We start from the raw sequence: 21,540 nt of genomic DNA, 5'->3' as shown, positions 1-21,540 counted from the left end.
AAATAATAATTCACCACCTATGATTTAGATGTAGCAGTCTCAATGCAGTGCCTGCAACAGACTTTTCTTAAGTGTTTATACTTACTTCTGTTTTTCTTTCAGATATCTGGCTGTTCCTAGAAGACAAAAAGGAAAGGTTAATTAATATAGGCTGGCTGGATAGCACAGTAAGTTAGGCATAGGGCTGCAAAGCCAGAGGTTGGGAGTTTGATTCCCTACTGTGCCTCCCAGGAGAAGAGTGAGCTTGTGTAACATTCAGCAAGCTGTACATTCCGAGGGCACCCCTGAAGAAGGGAATGGTAAAACATTTCCATGTATTCTATACCTGGAAAACTCAGGAAAAGATCACAGTAAGTCAAAATTAAGTTTACAGCACACTGTTGTTATTGTTGTGACTGACAGTCACAACATTTCGTGGCCAGGCTCCTGTTGAGGAAAAAGTGCACACTAGTGCAATTGCACAAACACTTCCCACCCTAGTGGGATGTCCATCACATCCTTGGTTTTTGCAAGTATTACATGACTAGTTGTATGAAAGACAACCCATTAGAGGAAATGCCCTTCCATTCTGTATTTCCTCAACAGGACTTTGGCCAATATCTTTAAGAATTAACATTCACTGTCCATTGATTATGCCATTGAACCTTCATTCAGATTGTTTAGTAGTCAACTTATCGGTTTTTTTCCAGGTGAAATTTTTTATATATATAAAAGTTCTGCAGAAGGAACACATACAGGTGCACAATGTGATCAAATTACTTTTTTTTCTTTTTACTGTTGAGGTGAAAGAATAAAGACCAAGAAGAACATCGACAGAGTTCTAGCTCCTCTCCTCTAAAGATGCCAGCCACAGAGACTGGCAAAACGTTAGGAAGAAAACCCTCCAGAACACAGCCAAACAGCCCAAAAAAAACAACAGCCATCAAATCCCAGCCATGAAAGCCTTTTAGAATACCAAGAAGACATAATTAAAAATTCAAAAAGCAGGAATACATCAGTCATATAATGAGAAATGAAAAGTACAGATGGTTAGAGCGAATCATTTTATATAAAATTAATGGGGGTGGGAGAACAGGAGGAAGAAGACTTTGTTGGCTGAAGAATCTTGGAGACTGTTTTGAATGGAACATGATTCTGTGGACTAGAGCTCCTGAATCCAAAGTCAAAGTAGCTATGTGATGACTTTTTCCTCTCCCATGGTAGAGGAACAAGAAGATGGCTGGGAGCTAAATCTCTGCTTTTTGCCTGCACATCACTCTGCATGCAATTAACCCACCCAATATTGCAAAATAACTTCTCAGTAAACTGAAAGTAGGAGTCTTTGGCTTTCTTCCTCTTTGGAAAGGAACCACATGGCAAACTAAAAACTACAGCAGCCACAGGCAGGCGCGGAGAAAATAGCAAGGGTAGCGGGTTTAAAAGGAAGCACTGAAGTGCAGCACTTCTCTGCAACTTTATTTAGAACAACATAAGCACTGTGGTGCTGTCACATCTAATCTGTACCATGTTGCTAGCCTGGATTTTGTTTTCTAGTTGGGTGGTTGACTCCTTGAAAAACGAGGACACTGGTTTTTCAGAGTTCTCGCAAAACGACACTAGAGGGCGCCCTGATCAATGGGATAGCAATTCCAAAACAGTATGAGGTTGTGGGGGAAAATGAGAATTGTGATACCTAAAAGACTGATTCATTTCAGTGTGAGCTTTCATGGTTCATTGTCCACTTCTCATTTCAAGCAAGTGGACTGTAATCTACAGATGCTCACTGTAAAATAAAGTCAGTCCTCAAGGAGCCCAAATACATTGGTTTTAATTTTTGTTACACAGGCAGAACTAGCCAGGCCCCTTTACTGGAAAGTGCAGATCTGAATATTCCACTTTTTAGTATTTATACTGTTCCTTTAATAATTATGTGGACAATTTACTTCATAGGTGGTTGTTTCTTTCTAGAGGGAGGGTTGTTCCTTTCACATCTCTCTGTGGATGGCACAGGAGGTTTCTGTATCTTTGCTAATTCTGCTCCGAGAGACCTGAAACAAACAAATGAAAAGGATAATAGCACCATGAGGGCAAACTCTTCTTCACACGCCAGGCCAAGGGGACAATTTTCACAACTTAGGTCAGAAAATACTTCAATATTTACCTGAGCTGTGGGGCCAAAGACTGCAAGAAAAGGAGTACAAATTAAAAGGACGGATAAACACATTTCAAAAAATGGATTGTGATTTTGTATTAACAAAGAACTCTCTTACCATTTCAGGATACGATCTTTTGCCTAAGAACAACCAAACGTGAATAACATTAGTCAACTCTGCTTGATTGTGAGCAGTGAAGATCATGCTGATTTGTTTAACTATGAATTGCTTAACGGAGTGGCACGGTGTTACTTATAGAAATGTTTGCCAGCCTATTATTGCACAGAAGGCACAAATATGTGGCAAATCTGTGAAATAAACCTTCTTCTTGCATAAGCAGAAAACATCAGCTATATTCATATTTTACCTCACATGCTGTAGGTCTGTTGCATCCCCAGTAAGGATATAGATCTTCTCTCATTTCATTCTCACAGGGAAGGGGGGGGGGGAGTCCAAAGATTTCTCCCCACTGGATGAGATAATGAGAGTTTTTCTCTACTTTTTCACATATTGGAAATCCTCTTACAAAAAAATAAGTTAAAGTGTTTGTTTTGCCAAAAAACGGTTGTTTTACATTTTTAAAATATCCCTTGTATTTTGCACAAAATACGTTATGAAATAATGCTACCGTGTTTCCCCAAAAATAAGACTGGGTCATATATTAATTTTTGCTCCAAAAATGCATTAGAGCTTATTTTTAGGGGATTGAGTACAGAGATCTAAAAATTAAACTCCTTGTCTAAGCAGTTACACAATGACCTTATTTTCAGTCCTTCATACTTAAAGAATGAAGGCTGCAGGTGGAGGAATAGCCCAAGGATTCTGTGTTTACCTACAACACAGAATCCTTGGGCTATTCCTCCACCTGCTGTCAGGGCAGCTCTATTGCTACAACAGATGATGCCAGGCACAGGAACCCTTGTTTGGACTATAGTTCTCAGAATTGACTATCCATGAATTATAGTATTTGTGGCTGGAATAAAATAACTTTCCTACATTCTGGATTTAAATCAGGCAAACTGTGGCCCTCCAGTTGTTGTTGGATTACAATCTCCATCAACCTTACCCAACATAGGTAATAGTGATGGATTGTGCAAGGTGCAACCCAAAGGTATCTCAATGGCAATACTGTACTCGTAGCTGGTACCCAGCTGGGTTAAATTATTTTTGTACTTTTCACAGAGGAAGCAGGTCATTGACTATTCAGTGAATCCTATTGCCTTAAATTTGGAAAGTCTGGGGACAGAAACGTCTTTTTGCCTGAACACTATTTATTTTCTTTCCTCAGATGTGGAATGCTATACAGTAGTATTCTCTGGTGAAGACAGAACATTTCAAACTTACTGCATGCTAGACTGAACTAATTCATTTAGAAACGTGTATCTCACAAAGGTTGGAGGGAAGTTTTCAACCTTCTGAATACTAAACAAATTACTTGAAACCTATTGAGTTGTTCAAGTGTATATACTGTACTGCATAATTGCTGGCATTTGTCTTTTTAATTTTTTTTAAATAGTGTTCGATTTCTCTTTCTTGCGATGTGTCATGATGAAGCCCCATTTGAAATGTTACTTTGAATTATAGATGGGCATGAACCTCGGTTTGGAGGTTTGTGCTGGTTTGTAAGTGTGGCATCACAGGTGCTGCATGTTCCATTCCCCCACCTCTCCAGCTGGATTTCCACACTCAACAGCCAGCATGCACTCTCCTCTTCCTCTTCTTTGACTGTTCAGCCAGTCCCCAGCAGGAGCACCGGCTTCCCTGCCCCCTCTCCTTGGCTGAGGCTGCCTGCTCAAATAAGGATGCCCATGCTCCTGCTGGAGACTGGCTGAACAGCCAAAGAGGAGGACCAGAGAAGCACACTCCGGCTTGTGAATGGGTCATTGGCCATGGAGGCAAGCGAACCAGTACGAACCTCCAAACTGAGGTTCATGACCGTCTCTACATTGAATTAATATATTTTGCCCTCAGTTATGCTTTTCCTTGGTTAAATCCCCCTCTGACCTTTACTTGGTTTTTCAGCCGATTTCAAAATGAAAGCTCCTGAACATTCTAAAAGATCTTCCTGTAAACCCACAATTTTCAGAGGTATTTTTCAGTTTCAACCCATCTTGCAAATTATTCGTCCATAATAACCTTGCAACAACTCTGTGGAACTCGAGTTTTCAGATCACACTTCGTTCATGACAGCCCACAACATATATTTGCCAGCCTCATCATTAGTTTCTTCATACAGTGGACAAAGTACTTGGAGTGTCTGCCCAGGTCATGAATATTAATGAGCTATCTGCATGTACCAATGAGAGTGCTGGAGAGGCAGAGTCACCAGATACACTGAGGGAAGTCCGGAAGAAAAGAATGAGAAACTGGGCCTTCTTGGCAGTGGCCCCTCGCCTCTGGAACAGCCTGCACATGGAGATCCACCCAGCTCCCTCTCTGGGTGTATTCAGAAGAAAAGTCAAGGCCTGGCTATTTGGGCAGGCTTTCCCTCCTTCCGTATCTTAAATTTACATTTTGCCATCTTGGATTTATAGTATATATTTATTGGTTTAACTGTTTTTAAATTTGTAATGCCACCCAGAGTAGACCTTTGGTCTAGATGGGCAGGGTAGAAGTCCAATAAAATAAATAAACAATCATGACATGTGGCTTGTGCTCTTTGCTTGGTGAAACAACTAATGGACAGGCAAGAACATGACAGTACTAAACAGCTATGGCCATAAATAATTGCTAACCTGCTCCGAGGAGGTCCCGGTCAAATGGTGGTGCAGACCGATCCAGTGGTGGTTTTTTGCTTCGATCTACAGAAGGAGCTGGAGTAAAACAGGTATGCTACATCATGTGGGGTAATAGAAAGCTCAGCAGAATATCTCACACCATTTCTACTGAATGAGTAATTTTCCTTTTGAGAATTATAACATTAATTCAATAACTGGCCTGACACATGATAAAGAATAGCATCTAAAATAAGAGTAAATAAAGATTTTGTTGTTTAGTCATTAAGTTGTGCCTGGCTCTTCATGACCCCATGGACCAGAGCATGCCAGGCCTTCCTGTCTTACACTGCCTCCTGGAGTTGGGTCAAATTCATGTTGGTAGTGTCAATGACATTGTCCAACCATCTCATCCTCTGTCATCCCCTTCTCCTCTTGCCTTCACACTTTCCCAACATCAGGGTCTTTTCCAGGGAGTCTTCTCTTCTCATGAGATGGCCAAAGTATTGGAGCCTGAGCTTCAGGATCTGTCTTTCCAGTTTGCACTCAGGATTGATTTCCTTCAAAATGTGTAGGTTTGTTCTCCTTGTACTCCAGGGGACTCCCAAGAGCCTCCTTCAGCACCACAATTCAAAAGCATCAATTCTTCGTTAGTCAGCCTTCTTTGTGGTCCAGCTCTCACTTCCATACATCATTACTGGAAAAACCATAGCTTTGACTATGCGGACCTTTGTCGGCAAGGTGATGTCTCTGCTTTTTAAGATGCTGTCTAGGTTTGTCATCGCTTTCCTCCCAAGAAGCAGGCATCTTTTAATTTCGTGGCTGCTGTCTCCATCTGCAGTGATCTTGGAGCCCAAGAAAGTAAAATCTGTCACTACCTCCATATCTTCCCTTTCTATTTGCCAGGAGGTGATAGGATCAGTGGCCATGATCTTAGGGGTTTTTTTATGTTGAGCTTCAGACCATTTTTTGTGCTCTCCTCTTTCACTCTTCTTAAGAGGTTCTTTAATTCTTTCTCACTTTCTGCTATCACAGTGGTAGCATCTGCATATCTGATGTTGTTGATATTTCTTCTGGCAATCTTAATTCTGTCTTGGGATTCATCTAGTCTTGCCTTTCACATGATGTATTCTGTATAAGTTAAATAAGCAAGGAAACAATAGACAGCCTTGTTGTACTCCTTTCCCAATTTTGAACCAATGAGTTGTTCCATATCCAGTTCTAACTGTTGCTTCCTGTCCCACATATAGGTTTCTCAGGAGATAGATAAGGTGCTCAGGCACTCCCATTTCTTTGAGAGCTTGCCATAGTTTGTTGTCCACACTGCCTTTTTCCACCTTTGGCGGACTGCCCGGTTGCGACCTTACCTAGACACAGGGGCGCTCACTACCTTAGTACATGCGCTTGTAATCTCTAGATTAGACCACTGTAAAACGCTCTGCGTGGGGCTCCCTTTGAAGCTGACACGGAAACTTCAGGTGGTGCAGAATGCGGCGCCCAGACTCCTTACTGGAGTGAGAAAATACCAACATATCTCTCCTACTCTGGCCATGCTGCATTGGCTGCCCATCCGTTTCCGCATTGACTTCAAAGTGTTAATGCTTACATATAAGGACCTTGATACTTGATGGAACGCCTGCTTCCCCCTAGATCTACTGGGATCACCTGCGCGAGCCAGGAGGTGAGGCTGAGGAGCCTAACACCGAGGGAGGCCCAGAAGGAAAGGACTCGAAATTGGGCCTTCTCGGCGGTGGCTCCTCGCCTCTGGAATAATCTTCCTCCGGTGATTCGCGTGGCCCCTTCGCTGGGCACTTTCAAGACCCAACTAAAAACATGGTTTTTCATTCAGGCCTTCCCTCCTGTCAATAGATAACTCTTTCTTTATTTTTTCTTTCATTCAATATTCATTTATTATTGTATGTGTTTGGTTGTATGTTTTATTGTATATACCTTTTTGGAAGCTGCCCAGAGTGGTCGACAATAAATAAATAAACAAACAAACAAATAAATAAATAAATAAATAAATGTTGCGGTTGACACAGTCAAAGGCTTTTGTGTAGTCAGTGAGGCAGAAGAAGCTGTTTTTCTGTAACTCTCTGGGTTTCTCCATAATTCAGCGCATGTTAGCAATTTGGTCTCTAGTTCCTCAGCCCGTTCGAAATCCAGCTTGTACTTCTAAATAAAGATACTTACGTTTAAAAGACGGGATGCTCTTGACTTTGTTACTCTCGTTATTGATCGTAGGAGGAAGGAAAGGTGGCTGCTGAAACAGAATAGTGAATAAATGCTGTGTTTAGGAATAAAGAGTGAGCGAGCTCCATGCATGCGCCCGAGCAAGGCGGGTGCCCCACCTTCCCCAGCTGGTCCGCAGGGTTAAAAAGTTTAGGGACCACTGCTGTAGACCATCTTAATTACTGCCACTGATGTTGTAAACATTCAAGTTGCCCTTTGCTATGTAAAGCCTAGCATCCTTTTTTTCTGCTGGCAATGTGATCACAATGTTATGCAGCAATATTGGACCATTTCCTGGCTTTCTTATTCATGGGTACAGAAGCACAATGTCCCATATTCATAAACTGGGTTTTTTGGGTTATTTTTTTCAAAGAATTGAATATCCTGACTTTTTAAAACAGGAGTTTAAATATACATAGATACACTGTACACTACACTCAAATTCCAACAGAAACTTCCCTCATGTAGAATTACTCAGCGCTAGAGGATTCCAGAATATGACAACATGATCTGTACTGGGAGAAGACAGAAGTGAGAACAGTTTGGATATGGCTGTAGCACTTCTGTACCAAAATATTTTGAAGAGCTGTTTTGGACTTCATGAAATGGTGAATTAAAGGTGTGAGTAGGTACAACACACACAGTGGAGAAACATATGCAGTATGCAGGCTACACAGTTAATTTTTAGTTTCCAACCCCTTTCCTTGAGTTAGGCAAGCTGAGGAAGAAAAGCTATATTGGACCAAAAGCTCTATGGACATGCATGTTTTCTATGGACATGTTATGTACATGTCACTTTGCCTTTTGAAATAAAAGAAAGCAAGAGGTTGGATTTGGCAAAGATTGTCACTAGAAACCAAGGTCAAAATCTTCCACACTATGTGAAAGAAAGACTGAAAAAAAAAAAAAAAGACAGGGACAAAAATTGAAAGTTGGTGTTGGAGGAGAGCCATATAGATATGAAAGATAGAGAGAAAAGCAGAAAAGTGGGTGCTCAATCAAGTCAAGCCTGAGCTGTCACTAGAGCAAAAATGAGTCAGCTGAGACTATCCTACATGCATATATAATGGAAATACAGAAATGACCAGAATAGACTGCATTGCTGGGAAAAGTGGGTTGGGCAGTAGGAAAAGAGGAAGAGCTAATGTGGAAAGGCACAACTGTTATTTCACAAGATCTGATCAGAACTTAATAGAAAAGACAATTTTGCTAAGAAGAGCAGTGGGAAAAGAGAACAACCTAACATGAGAAGCTGTTGTTTTGCAAGATCTGAGCAGAGTTGTTAATAACAGGACAATTTGGAAGTCAGTAACTCATATCGTCACCACACATAAGAAGTGACTTGATGACACATAGTATCTTTGGAGGCTTTTTTTCCTTAATTATTCAATAATGGTATAGTGACAAGATGGGTGGAATAGGCATCAAAGTTCTGTAAAACCATCCCCAGCCACAAAGCAAAAACAGCGATAGTAATTTCATAGCTGAGCTGAGTGTATTCTTAATATTTATTTTCTATTCTTAAAATATTTTTAAAAATATTTTTACACCAGAAATGGAAACTTTTTAATGCGTGTTTAGCCAGGAAGAAAGCATGGATTTCATCCAAATTTTTTTTCAAAAAGGGGCTGGGACTCAAAAAAGCCACCCCATAACACTTAAAGCACGCTCTGGCCAGTTCACAATATAATTGTACAAGCTATACATTCCCCCACCCCCTGCCGCTGCAAGCTGGGTACTCAATTTACCAATCTTGGGAGGATGAAAATCTGAGTGAATCTTGAGCTAGATACCTGGGATTGAACCTGGGTTGTGAGCAGAGTTTTGGCTGCAGTACTGCAGTTAAACCACTGTGCCACAAGGCTCCTTAACCATTCTAACCATTATTTTTCAAGATAAGCAAGTCTGGTCTTTTCAATGTACTGTATTTGATCTGTTTTAACTAGAAAAGATCACCAGCGTCTGCATGTGGGGGAGGAGTAAAACAGTTTTACTTATTAAAAAAAATCCTAACGCAAAACCTGTTTGCTCAAACATCCCCAAATTTGGTGCTGATCTGAGTTCCAGTTTCAAAGTTATATATATATATATATTTGTTTGGGGCACCTCAGTTTTTTTTTTTTTTAATTTCCCTGATCGAATGCTGATTCACTCTGTTGCACAATATAATAGATGGACTCAGCCTCTCTGGAAATAGATTCAGACTTGAAAAATATTTGTAAAACAGAGAAGCAACATGTGTCTACAATTTATGCACAATTCAGAGCCTGCCGTACTGAAGAAATCTCTATTTTGCCAGCCCAGCTCTGACTGAAAGTAACAGGAAGCCTGGACAGAAACGGATAAAGTGATTGGCAGCAGTTCTTTGTGAAACAGGAAAGCTGGGCTTTGTCTTCTGGAAAAAAAATACATGCAGAAGGAAACTACTTCTGTACTCAAGATACTTACCCCAGTGTCTCTGGCCCCCCTGGGTGTTAGCGGTGTAGGGGAGGATCCAGGCCTTTGGGGTGGAACTGGAGGCTGCAATGCTGCTTTAGATCTTTCTGTTGCAGGTCTGTCTAAAAGCAGCAACAACAGGAGTATTAGCAAAACTATACCGGGAGGGGTTTTTACATTTGCTCAGTTTCATGAAGACTACACATTGTCTGTTTTTGTTGATGATACCATTTTAGGCAACTGGAAATAAATTAATTTTTCTGAGTATGTAGAGGAGTTCTTGGGATGATGGGAGGCTATCTTATAGTAAGGCAAATCACTAGTCCTTCCAGCCCGGTAAATTTGACAAGGACTGGCAGGGGTTCTTGGAGCACCATTTATTCCACCTCTGCTTAGAGATGTCAAAGACCAAACCTGGAAGCTTTCAAATGCAAAATGCACACTCTGCCACTTAGGTGCAGTCCGCACTCCCCACCTGCCCCACATACTTTCTAGCTTGCGCAGGATAAGTGCCTCAAAGCTCAATTAGAAGGAACTTTTTAAATGAGTAGAAAACTAGAAGTCAGAATTACTTTTTGAAGTTCTCTACACATGTTCCGCAAGAATTTCAAAAATGAAATGATTAGAAACAGGAAGTTACCTATGTATTCTGAGGTGGCTGGCATGGATTTGGAAGGAAATATAACATTACGGAGTGCATCATCATCATTTGATGGAGGAGGTTCGTAATCAGCATCGTTTTCATCATCAATGCCATTGTCATTGGGTGTTTCGTAGTCTACGCCACCTTCAGGATCGTCATCTGGGCTTTCATAGTCATCACTTTCCTCCTGTCAAAACAGAAATGCTAGCCTGCCAAAACTGCTTACGACAGCAAGGAGAGCCATGAATTAGTTGTTCAACTCATTACTAATAATATCAAAGTCAGATTTAATGAAACAGGGGAGAAGGATGCTTACCTCAGAGTATTGGGTAAATTAAAACATTAAAGGACCTGTGGCCAACCTTCGTCATCTCTTCAGACCTCCTCAAAACTATTTACCATGAAAATGGCTAGTTGCACCCCCAAAAGCCTACAGCGGCTGCATCTGGCCATTTAAAGGCTATGTTGGGCCAGTGCAGGTCTGCTTTAAGCTTAGATTGGTCTTTATTTTTTTAATGGAAGTGACCAGAGCTTCATTTTGCCCTGACTTATGCCTCTGGCCCCTTTGAACTTTGTGTGCTACCCTAGAACAAGGATGTAACAAATATTTGTCAGTTTTCTCACAGCCAGTAAAAAATAATAATAATCAAACACCATTATAATAACTGTGAACCTCTAAGAGATTTATCACTCCTGTAGCAGATCAAAAAATCCAGTGCCTTTTTCATTGTCAGAAGCATTATCAAATATTATTTTTGCACAAAAATCTTGCATTTTGCACAAATTACAACTTTTTTGCACAGAAACCACTTCTGCATATTTCACACACACACACACACACACACACACACACACACACACACACACACACACACACACACACACACACACACACACACACACCCCACAAACATACTGAAATGTGAATACACAAGAGACTCTGTAATCTCACCCAGCAAGGAGAAAACTTATGATACTTTTCGTTCTGGCCTGGAAGAATGATGTAAGGAAAGACTCTTTGAATGTTGGAGGTTGGAACTCAGTTCAAAACTTGGATGAGCAGAATGGTAATTTGAAGGATTTTTATATTTTATTTTCAAATAAGACCTCTTTAGACCCTCAGAATAGGAAACTGAGCACCGTGCTGCTAGAAACTAGGATCGTTTAAGAAGTTTACTTGCTTATTTTACTAAATAAATAATTTTAAAGTTTTATTAAAAGTACTCTTGGAAAAATGAAGGTTCTTCATCTTCTCATGTTTTAATACCCTCTTCAGTTCCAATATTCCCTCTGTTGTTTGTAAAGAAGTATGTGTTTTTGTAAAGACGTATTTAATAATACTATGATCCTTGCAACCATATAATTTCCTTTTAGTCATGACTCTATATATTATTTAAAATTTACTTACAAAGGAAGACCAGCCACCATCCTCGTCTTGATTAACTACTGCAGAAAGGAAACACCAATATTGACATGTCAACAAAAATTTTAAAGTTAAAATTATTTAACAATTAATAGCTAGCACACTGCCAAGATGGGTTATAACAGAGAACAGTGGTCGTGCATGCCTATGTGTTACCTGCTATAACAATCACCCACAGTGTTAGATATTATTAAGCAACCCTCAGCTAAATGGGTGCATGGCTTTCTCAGAAAATCATTGGACTTTATTTGTTTATATGAAAACACTGTTGGTGATTCACTCAATATGCACATACACAGTTGTATGTGCATATTGAGTGATAGAAATGCAAAGGTGTACTTAGCCTCGGGTGGAGAAGAAGTAAAAGAAAATATCCTGGATTTAGAGACAGATTAAGAGCATTCTGATAGCCATTGTCATATGCCTGCATTCTCATATTACAGAATTCGTATAGTGCAGAGCATTCAAATATGTGAGGTTTATTTGAATAGGAAAATAAGGAGACTTCAGGACATGAAACTTAGTGGATGTTGAATAATAAACAGGCTTTGTTCAGATATAAGGATTCCAACTGAAAAAACCAGGCTGTATTAGACAGAGGAGTGTTGTATCCATGGGCTTCTTCCTGTGCAGAAATCTGCTTTCTTTCATTGTATAAAATCTTGTAAATTCTTAAAGGAGAAGGTAAAGGTTCCCCTTGACATTTTAGTCGGTCGTGTTCGACTCTAGGGGGCGGTGCTCATCCCCATTTCCAAGCCGTAGAGCCAGCGTTTGTCCGAAGACAGTTTCCCTTGTCACGTGGCCAGAGCAGCTATGCATGGAACGCTGTTTACCTTCCCACCGAGGCGGTACCTACTTATTTACTTGCATTTTTACATGCTTTCAACTGCTAGGTTGGCGAGGAGCTGGGACAAAGCAACGGGCGCTCACTCCATCGCGTGGATTCGATCTTACGACTGCTGGTCTTCTGACCCTGCAGCACACAAAGGCTTGTGCAGTTTAGCCCGCAGTGCCACCACGCCCCTCCTGTAAAGTCTTGAATTCTTACAAATGAAAAATGCAACCAACTTGGCACAAATGCAGCTCATAGACTGAGAATACTTCTGGACAAGAACCAAATACATTGAGGACCACTTCTGAATGACAGAGCAGTAGACAGAAAAATACTCTTAAGTAGTTGTTTTTACCTCTAAAGTCAGGAGGCTTTTGTGTGGGCACCCTGTGAATTGGAGAGAAAAAAGAAATGCACAATTTACTGCTTGGATCTTAATTTAAAGTATGAGTTAAGCATAATAATATGTTTGGAAATACATCTGTACGTTAACCCAACTAATGCTGACAAAATGGATTGTCAATCTGTGCTAGCATATCACGCAAAAAGAGAGAGAGAGAAATAAAAAATTTAAAGACAAAAATGTTGTGGCACTTTAAAGACTAACTGCTATATTTTAAGTGCTAATCCCAGTGTTAGGCCTATTTGAAGCAGACCCGCTGGGAAAAACGTATCTTAAACCCATTGTAAATAACAACTCTCTTATGTTTGAGGAAATAGACTTGTCCACAAAAGCTGGCAGTTAGTCTTTAAGGTACCACAACCTTTTCTTCTTCTTTTTTTAAATTTATTTTTCTTTTGTTTCAACCCAAAATTAAGCACATGCTTAGATTTGTAAATCCAGGCTTGTTAGTTACAATGGATTTAGGATACATATTCCTTAGTGGGTCTGCTTTAAGTAGGTCTAACACTGGGATTAGCACTTTGAATGTACGTAAAGTAAGTTATATAATTAATTTTGCTAGGTGATTTATGTCAGTTGTTGCCTCCTTCCCTGTAAGGTGAATTCTAATTACTCTGTTCTTAAATGTCTGTATCTCCGTTCATCCAATGATACTAAATAAATAAGGAATAAACTCTACCCAGCCACAAGAACCAGTGATCACTGCACACAAAAGAGACTACATATTCACTTACTATTTTTATAGTGGTAAAATGTTAAACTACTCAGTTTACCGTTTTGGAAAGAAACTTTTTCTTTCTTCATGTCGGTTAATCTCCTGGCTTAGCTTGCTTAAAATTCTAAAATGAAAACAAAACAAAATGTGTCAGTCACTCAAGCAGATAATTTGAAAGGAGGACCTTTATTATTTTCTACACAATTCATGAAAGCTAAGCATTTTTATGTCCTGTTTACTTCATAGGGAAGATGTTAAGAACATGGTTAGCTCTTCTACTGAGGTGAAAGGCACATAAATACACTTCAAACACAGCTAGATTTTGTCTTTGTTGTTTCTTATGCTAGGGAAGTAGGTTAAATTGTTGAATCAATTAGTAGTTGAATCCAACTGATTTACTTTAACAACCAGGACCTCAACACAACCTACTAATCCTGAAAATTCAAACCCCAATACTGATAGCCTGAGAACCCATTTCTGAATTTTTGTGAAAGGCAAACAATTGATGCAATAAGAATCCAGAAGAGAAATCTGAATGTGATATGACTTTGGCTCAAGGAGAAATTGGCTAAACCGCAGAAGCCTATGCTGCAGGGTCAGAAGACCAGCAGTCGTAAGATCAAATCCACGTGACGGAGTGAGCGCCTGTCGCTTGTCTCAGCTCCCGCCAACCTAGCGGTTCGAAAGCATACAAATGCGAGTTGATAAATAGGGACCACCTCGGTGGGAAGGTAACAGCGTTCCGTGTCTAAGTCGCACTGGCCATGTGACTACGGAAGATTGTCTTCAGACAAAACACTGGCTCTATGGCTTGGAAACGGGGATGAGCACCGCCCCCTAGAGTCGGACATGATTGGACAAAAATTGTCAAGGGGAACCTTTACCTTTAAGACCAATGAACAAACTGAGCAGCAACTGTCCTCAATGCAGGGCATGACATCTTCCCGATCATGCTGTTGCTAAAGGATGGGATTTTTTAAATTCATTTTTTAAAAATTTTATATATATCACCCATCTAGAACGTGTCTACTCTGGGCGGTTTACATAAAACATAAAAAATAAACTAAAGGTAAAATTCGAATTAATCACAGAATCCAAGATGGAAAAAAAGAGGACCTCAGTAGGTCATCAAACAGGGCAACCAGTGCTGTTTCCATGCTGCGGCGCGGCCTGAAGCCCAACAGAAATGGATCCACAGCTTTTTTTTTTTTTTTAAAGGATGTTCAGGAACAAATTCCATGTTGAGCCCCACTCAATAAATGAACAGCATCATAAACGTACTCATATCTAGTTATATTCAGAAAAACAAAAATGGGTTGCTTTTGCACAGAATGAAAAACCAGAATTTGGGAGGATTGCAAGCTCTCGTTTATATTTGCTTTAATAATGCTAGCTTAAACATGGAGGCAAAGAAATAATATCCATGGTGATCAGATTTGGATGTCATGGTAAGTTTCCTGCAGGAACCTCCAAATGACATACAGCTACCCCTGGACGTGCTCCTGAGATTTCCCCCATTTTTGCTTACATAAATGGGTAACACTCCCCTAAGGTAGTAGTGGGTATTTTTGACATTTCTCTCTCAAACACAAGTTCTTTTTGCTTTTGTTTTAATTTTTGGGAGGGTATGGGGATCTTGGGGGCTGCATTTGGGACACTGGAGGACTTCATGCAGCTCACAAAAAGCAGAAAAGAAAAGAAAAAGGAAAGAAAGAGGAAAGTGCTACTTAAATACCATCCCATACCATTTAAAGCTGCAGTTCCCAGCCTTGGTTCTCTACAACAGTGGTCTCCAACCTTGGGCCTCCAGATGTTCTTGGACTGCAACTCCCAGAAGCCTTCACCACCACCTCTACTGGCCAGGATTTCTGGGAGTTGAAGTCCAAGAACATCTGGAGGTCCAAGGTTGGGGACCACTGCTCTACAAGTTCTTGGACTACAACTTTCAGAAATCCTGGCCAGCACAGCTAGCGGCGAAGTCTTCTGGGAGTTTAACTCCAAGAACATCTGGACCCAAAGTTAGAGGTTAGGAACTGCTGGCTTAAAGCACTCTATGGGAAGTTTACAATTCAGTTATGCAGGATACATATTGCCCTGCCCCAGCATGCTGGGCATTCAGTTTACTGACCTTAGAAGGGTAGGAGGCTAAGTAAACTTTGAGCCAGCTACCGGAGTCCATTGGGGATAAAACTCAGATCATGAACAGAGTCTTCACTGCAATGCTGCAGTTTAAGCCACAAGCCACATATTTTTCATTCCTGGTTTAGAGGCTTTTGGTAGCAGAGAAGTGTGTGGACTACATGTACTGGCATTCATCTCACACACAATAATGAGAATAGCTATTGTTGAAAGGTCAGCAGCTCTCTTTTTCCCATGAAACTAATCAAAGTTTTGAAGGTATATATTTCACATCCTTAGACACGTCCCTTAAATTCTGTAGATTTTTTTCTCTAAGTATCACACCATCCTCCACTCCAGAACTACTCTCCCACCACAACAGAATGTTCAGTTACTATGAAATTCATCTGTTTTATATTTAAAACAAAAAGATAAGAGGTAGAACAAGCTGTAAATAAAGTTTTTATAGGGAAACTAAGAGCAAATCCAGATGGGTACATAGCTCACTACAGTATTTGGACGGCTTTTGATGCTTTTTGATTCAAATCAAATTGCCCATGTTTTGACTTAGATTGATCCATCCCACCCCTTTTTAGAGCTGCCCTACTCCTTTTTGGCTCAGCACTAGGATTATGGGATGATTCGGAGTGATCCTGTAGCCCACGTGGATGGTTAGTGGGCAGTGTTATCTGAGGTGACAGCCCTGTGATGTATTTGGTGGGCTGTGGCACTCAAAGGGATGACAGAGAACCCCCTCCTCTATTTTCATTTACCCTACTGTTTTACATTTTAAAATTAATATTTCCCTATTGATGCAGCACTATTCTAGATAAATGAGATACAATGGCTGCATTATGTATACCACGCTAGATAGATGCATTCCTCTTTCAACTATATCACTTACTTTATTTAACAACAAAAGAAAGAAAGCTGCCATAGACAGTTGAATGACAGCTAGAGGAAAAGGCAGGGGAAGGAGGTGGGAAGTAGAGTGCCATTAATCAAAAGGGGGACAAATAGGAGTAATCCAAAGACCTGTCTGAACACTTCTTATGAGAGAAAAAAAACTCTGATCACTGTGAATGAAAGACTCACTCAAGCGAGAGATAAAATAGATCATATTAAGGATAAGAACCTTTTAATCATGAACCAGACTAGTCCAGGATCCCCCATCTGGACTTGACCTAAATTAGAATCTCCCTGCTTCTCTCTATCTATTATCTTCTGTTAAGGTTTATTTTTTTTAAAAAATCAGATATGCAGTATTCTATAGTACAAAAATGAGCTTGAGGCTAGTATATGAAGAATGTACAAGAAAAATGCATGGTATTGCAAATAAAGATTTTAGATATTTAACTTTTAAAAACATATTCTTCAGAGAGACAGCAATAAAAGAAGTTAGAAGTAAATAATCCACAGACATTGAGAGGGACGTGAACATGAATAAGCACAAATCTTTTTTTATGTATATAATCAATGCTGGAAGAACAGAATGCTCTTGCTCCTCCTCTTGGCCCTTCCCAAATCATGACAAGGGCTACCATGCCTGGGACGCTGGGGATGAGCATGGTTTCCTTTGTCATCCCCTGAGTCACACAAAGGCCCTTGTCCTAACTAGGAGGAAGCATTGTTCTAACAAGCTCCTCCATCACTTTCTTCAAATCCAGCTCAAATGACAAGTGATGATGGGGACAGGAGTGTGGCAACCAAGCTGGGTTCTTCTGCAGCCACAATGGTGACTAATGAAGCTCTTAAGAGCAAGAGCCAGGCCTTCTAAGGACAGAACAATGAATGTGCCATGCCTCCCATTAGGGTATAGCTTCATCCCTTCAGATCCATAACAAGGAGGGAAGGAGAGGGTAACCTGAGAGCTTGAACAACTAGTCCCACTTTCCCCACCTCCTCCTTTCCCCTGTCTCTTTAGGCATATGCATACAAGTGGATGAGTGGCCAGTTCTTGTACTGCTTTGACTGCATGTTTGCCAAAGCAAGAAATGTTGGACAGAGAACTGAACATCCCAATTGCCCCTGATCTTTGGGGCCCAGCCTGGTGAGCACTTGATTGAGAGACAAGACATCACTAAATAGGGCTGGGAAAGAACCCAAACCAAATTCCTGCTAGCTAGAGATGAGAGTACAGAAATGGATGGGGCAGTGAATGTACGTTTCCTGTCACAGAGCGACATTATATTTTCTTCTGAGTATTGATTTGACAGAGTCTTCACCTGAGGACTGCCTGAGCCTGCATATGTATGTGTGTTTCTCTTGCAGCCATACTGCCCCAGTCACCAGCCTACAGCTTGTGCGTGTGTATGTGTGTGTGTGTGTGTGTGTGTGTGTGTGTTCTAGCTATTATTGCCATCATTAATTTTGTTTCTGTCTCAGCGTGTGAGATTGGCAGAGAGACTCATAGAGAGATAGACTTTGATTAGGGCTAAATCAAGAAAAGAAAAGAAAAGAAAATGCCACTGAGCATGTGCAGAGTCCCTTTCATCTACAACCAGGTACTGTCCATATAGTCTCAAGAATTATTTCTCAGCATTAAACCTCAGAACTTTGGTTTTTAAGAAGAAAATGTCAATTTTGCAAGGATCTGAATTCTGCAACAGTGGTTAAATCTGTCCCACCCACCCCACGAAATGAGATACATGCATGGTGGCATCACTAGCCACCAAAAAAGTTCTATGTTATTGTTATCACTGTTTTCAAAAGAGAAGGTTTGGGTCGTTGAAGACCTGGTGCTTGTTTCCTTTGAAACTCCAGGCAATAATGCATGTAATAAACTAGTGCGCAGTTAGACTGACCTGCTGAAATGCCAAATGAAATGTGGACTGTTTCTTAAAATGGTGTTTATTTTATCTGCAATGTTTGAGATGTAGTGCCCAAGTTCAATGCCAGTGCCTCTTGGTTTTTCCTGTCAAAATGTATCCTGGAGTGGTGTTTGTATACAGGCTAAATAATTGTAACACAGGAGCTGAATTACTAAGGGGGATGGAGTGAGAGAGCTGGATATGGCAAAGTAAATGTAGTTGTGTATGCCTCTAATAGCCACTTTAGCTCCACTTCCAGTGTACTGGCCTCTGCCCTAGCCTCCTTCCCAGTTGCCACTGTCCAAGCCCATGCACGGATCATGACAGTTTCTCCTGGGTCTCCGCATAAGAACTTGGAAGAAACTGTCTTGGAGGGGAGAGACTATTTCTGTGTGTTCCTCCTCTCTTCTCTGCACAAACTCATCACGGCATTTATTTGTAAATTCTACAATACAGTCCACATCTCATCCTGTTTTCCTCTTATTATCCCTCCCATTTTAGCCTTATGATTCCATTCAAAAGATGTAGTTAGCTGTACATCAATGTCCCTTGATTCATGAAAGTAGTTCACAGCATCACTGTGACATACTTTGCCACTCTGTCTGCCTTCAGAGCGTTTTTTCTTTTTTATAATGCTACTTTTGATGTACTTATGGAGGAGAATGAAGGGCAAATGCTTACCTAATTAACTAAAAATAGCAAATTAATTCTATCTCTGATATTTTTAGAAAAAGGAGGGTGCAGTTTTTATGCCCCTCCCATTCTTGAACCCTAACCCTATTGATTTATTAGGAATGCGAGTGGGCAATTGTATTAGCAAGGAGAGTGATCTAGCCCTGCCCCTTACTATCTGAACAAGAGAAGTGTCCTTATCCATTAAGACTTTCAATGCAATTGAGGACACTGGGGGGAAAAAATCACCATTCTCTATTTCATGGAGACTGTTCACACATAAGGAAATGTCTCCCTTTTAGAGCAGTGGTCCCCAACTTTTTCTGAACCATGGACCAGTTGGGGGGCGGGGTCTGTGCACAGGGGGATAGTCCCACACGCTCACAAGTGGGCAGGGCATGCACCTGGGCATGCGCAGGTGGGCGGGATGTGCTCGTGGGTGAACCGGGCACGCTCGCATGGGTGGGTGGGGCACACTCATGTGGGTGGGCGGGGTACCTGGGTGGGGAGGCCGTGAGGGTGGGCAGGTGGGAGATCTGTTTCTGTGGCCCGGTCCTGCCAAGGCCACAGACCGGCACCAGGCCATGAACCGAGGGTTGGGGGGCCCTGTTTTAGAGGATCAGAAATAGCACCAGCGGAGATCAGGGCGATACTGCTCTCCCTGGTCAAATGATTACCTACTTGTAGTCCCAATGAATGAGTAGGCTTCACAGCTCCGAGTATGCCTTCAAACAGACCCCTTTTGATATAGGTCACAGGCAGTGGCACAGATCTATACTTAACAGCTTAAGTCACAACAAGTCATGACCTTGCAAGTAGTCTGATAAAGTCTTGCCTGGAAAATCCCCAGCCTGCTTGAACTTCAGTCGGTGTTAGAAACTGTCACATACTTTTACTGGAAGTGTCAACAAAAGCCACTTTGTTTCCACAGAATAATATCCTCAGTAAACTTTCCTGTGCACAAAAACCATTTGGTGAATGTCTTCCAATGATAGCATAGCCTCGAGCCCAACATACAGGTTCTGTTCACATCCTTTTACTCTCCCGCCAGTCATCTCAGGAGAGTGAGCATAGGATGATTCCATTTTATCTTGACAGTCCTGTGACAATGACACTGACTGGCACAAGGCGAAGAGCATAGCTAAGCAGATCTGGAGCTGGAATGTCCCTAACCAAATTCAGAATTCTGAGCAATATGGAGAATGAACAGATGGTCTCCTTTCAGAGAGCATGTCCTCTCTCTCTCTCCCTCCCTCTTTAATCTCTGATCTCTTTTTTTTAAAAAAACTTGATGAAAATGACCTCTTGTTGTCACTGGCAACCTGAGCCCATTTCCCCCACATTCCCCCCCAGTAGTCCGAAGCTTCAATTTTGCCACCAAGCACCACTTCCTAGTACATATATATTTTGAACAGAACTTCTTATTTTCTTGTGGCGTATCATAATTTTCCTAGGTCTGTGGACGGCTTTGCTTATGTCTGTGTCTCCTTTCCCAGAGCAATGGCACTGAATAACCCTCTCCTACGCACATACACTGCCAGGAAGTGCAGGAATGCTAGACGTTTCTGGTATCACTCTCAATCATGCAGTAACAGTGGATCATGACTGGAAATAGCTAAAAGTTAATTGTTGGGCAACCTGCACTATGGACATGTTTGCCTTTTCTCACCTGAAGAAAAAGCGGTCCCTATATATATATAAACACATGGGCCTTGGAAAGTGCCCCAGTTCAATGATAGAATATATGTATATGGAACTAGGCCTTTCTGTGTTATATACTTAGTAGCTGAGGGACCGTGGATGTGAAAGGCTGTTGGGACCCCACATAAACTACCCAATGTAGCTTTCAGGGACCATATGCTAAATTTGGTGCCTCCCTGCTTTGTCCTTTCATCGGTCGTGGACCATGCTTTTGCTGGGCGATGGGGTGCAGCATTTCTAGTACTTATTTATTTATTTGATTTATACCCCGCCCATCTGGTCTAAAAGACCACTCTTTTCTAGTAGCCATACATCTGCAGCTAGATCAGAGTAAGAAACTTTAACAGACTCAGTTATGAAACACTGAAGGAATGGCACCTCCTCTGCATCTTTTCCTTCTAGCCTATTTCACGCACCGAGCGTATGAATTTGCAGCTAAGGAAGGAAGTAGAAAAACCACAATGCTTACATATAAAGGTGCTGTGTGCGATTGATTAAGGATAAAGCCAGGCAGCCAAGGGAGGAAATTGTTACTCATGCTGTTGCCTCCTCCTTCCCACATGGGCAGGTCAAAGTATCTGCATGCTTTAAACAGCAAGAGGTAGGATTGCTAGGCAACATGCTTGTCCCAAGGGTTAGACAAGGCGGAAGAAACAACAGAGTTCTGAAGACCGTTGTCAGTGACTTGAGCACAGACTTGACCTGCATC

General features: G+C 41.2%; 1 protein-coding gene across 3 annotated transcripts in view; it reads right to left on the bottom strand.

Moving 5' to 3' along the window:
• The window catches only part of LCP2 (lymphocyte cytosolic protein 2), a 47,262-nt gene that overhangs the window by 10,020 nt on the left and 15,702 nt on the right, over positions 1-21,540 (bottom strand). For 2 of the 3 annotated variants that reach the window (XM_072990258.2, XM_072990260.2), the window contains exons 4-14: positions 13,589-13,654; positions 12,768-12,799; positions 11,566-11,603; positions 10,155-10,344; positions 9,527-9,636; positions 7,040-7,109; positions 4,868-4,945; positions 2,250-2,272; positions 2,141-2,160; positions 1,923-2,027; positions 86-116 (exon numbers count right to left, since the gene is read on the bottom strand). In XM_072990258.2, coding sequence (XP_072846359.2) covers positions 86-116; positions 1,923-2,027; positions 2,141-2,160; positions 2,250-2,272; positions 4,868-4,945; positions 7,040-7,109; positions 9,527-9,636; positions 10,155-10,344; positions 11,566-11,603; positions 12,768-12,799; positions 13,589-13,654 — 763 coding nt within the window. The remainder of the gene's footprint in view (positions 1-85; positions 117-1,922; positions 2,028-2,140; positions 2,161-2,249; positions 2,273-4,867; positions 4,946-7,039; positions 7,110-9,526; positions 9,637-10,154; positions 10,345-11,565; positions 11,604-12,767; positions 12,800-13,588; positions 13,655-21,540) is intronic. The other variant, XM_072990259.2, reaches the window with a different exon arrangement.

This window comes from Pogona vitticeps, chromosome 2 (genome assembly GCF_051106095.1).
Source record: "Pogona vitticeps strain Pit_001003342236 chromosome 2, PviZW2.1, whole genome shotgun sequence".
NCBI lineage: Eukaryota > Metazoa > Chordata > Lepidosauria > Squamata > Agamidae > Pogona > Pogona vitticeps.
Note: the sequence above shows the minus strand (reverse complement) of the source record. Positions and strands in the feature narration are given on the sequence as shown.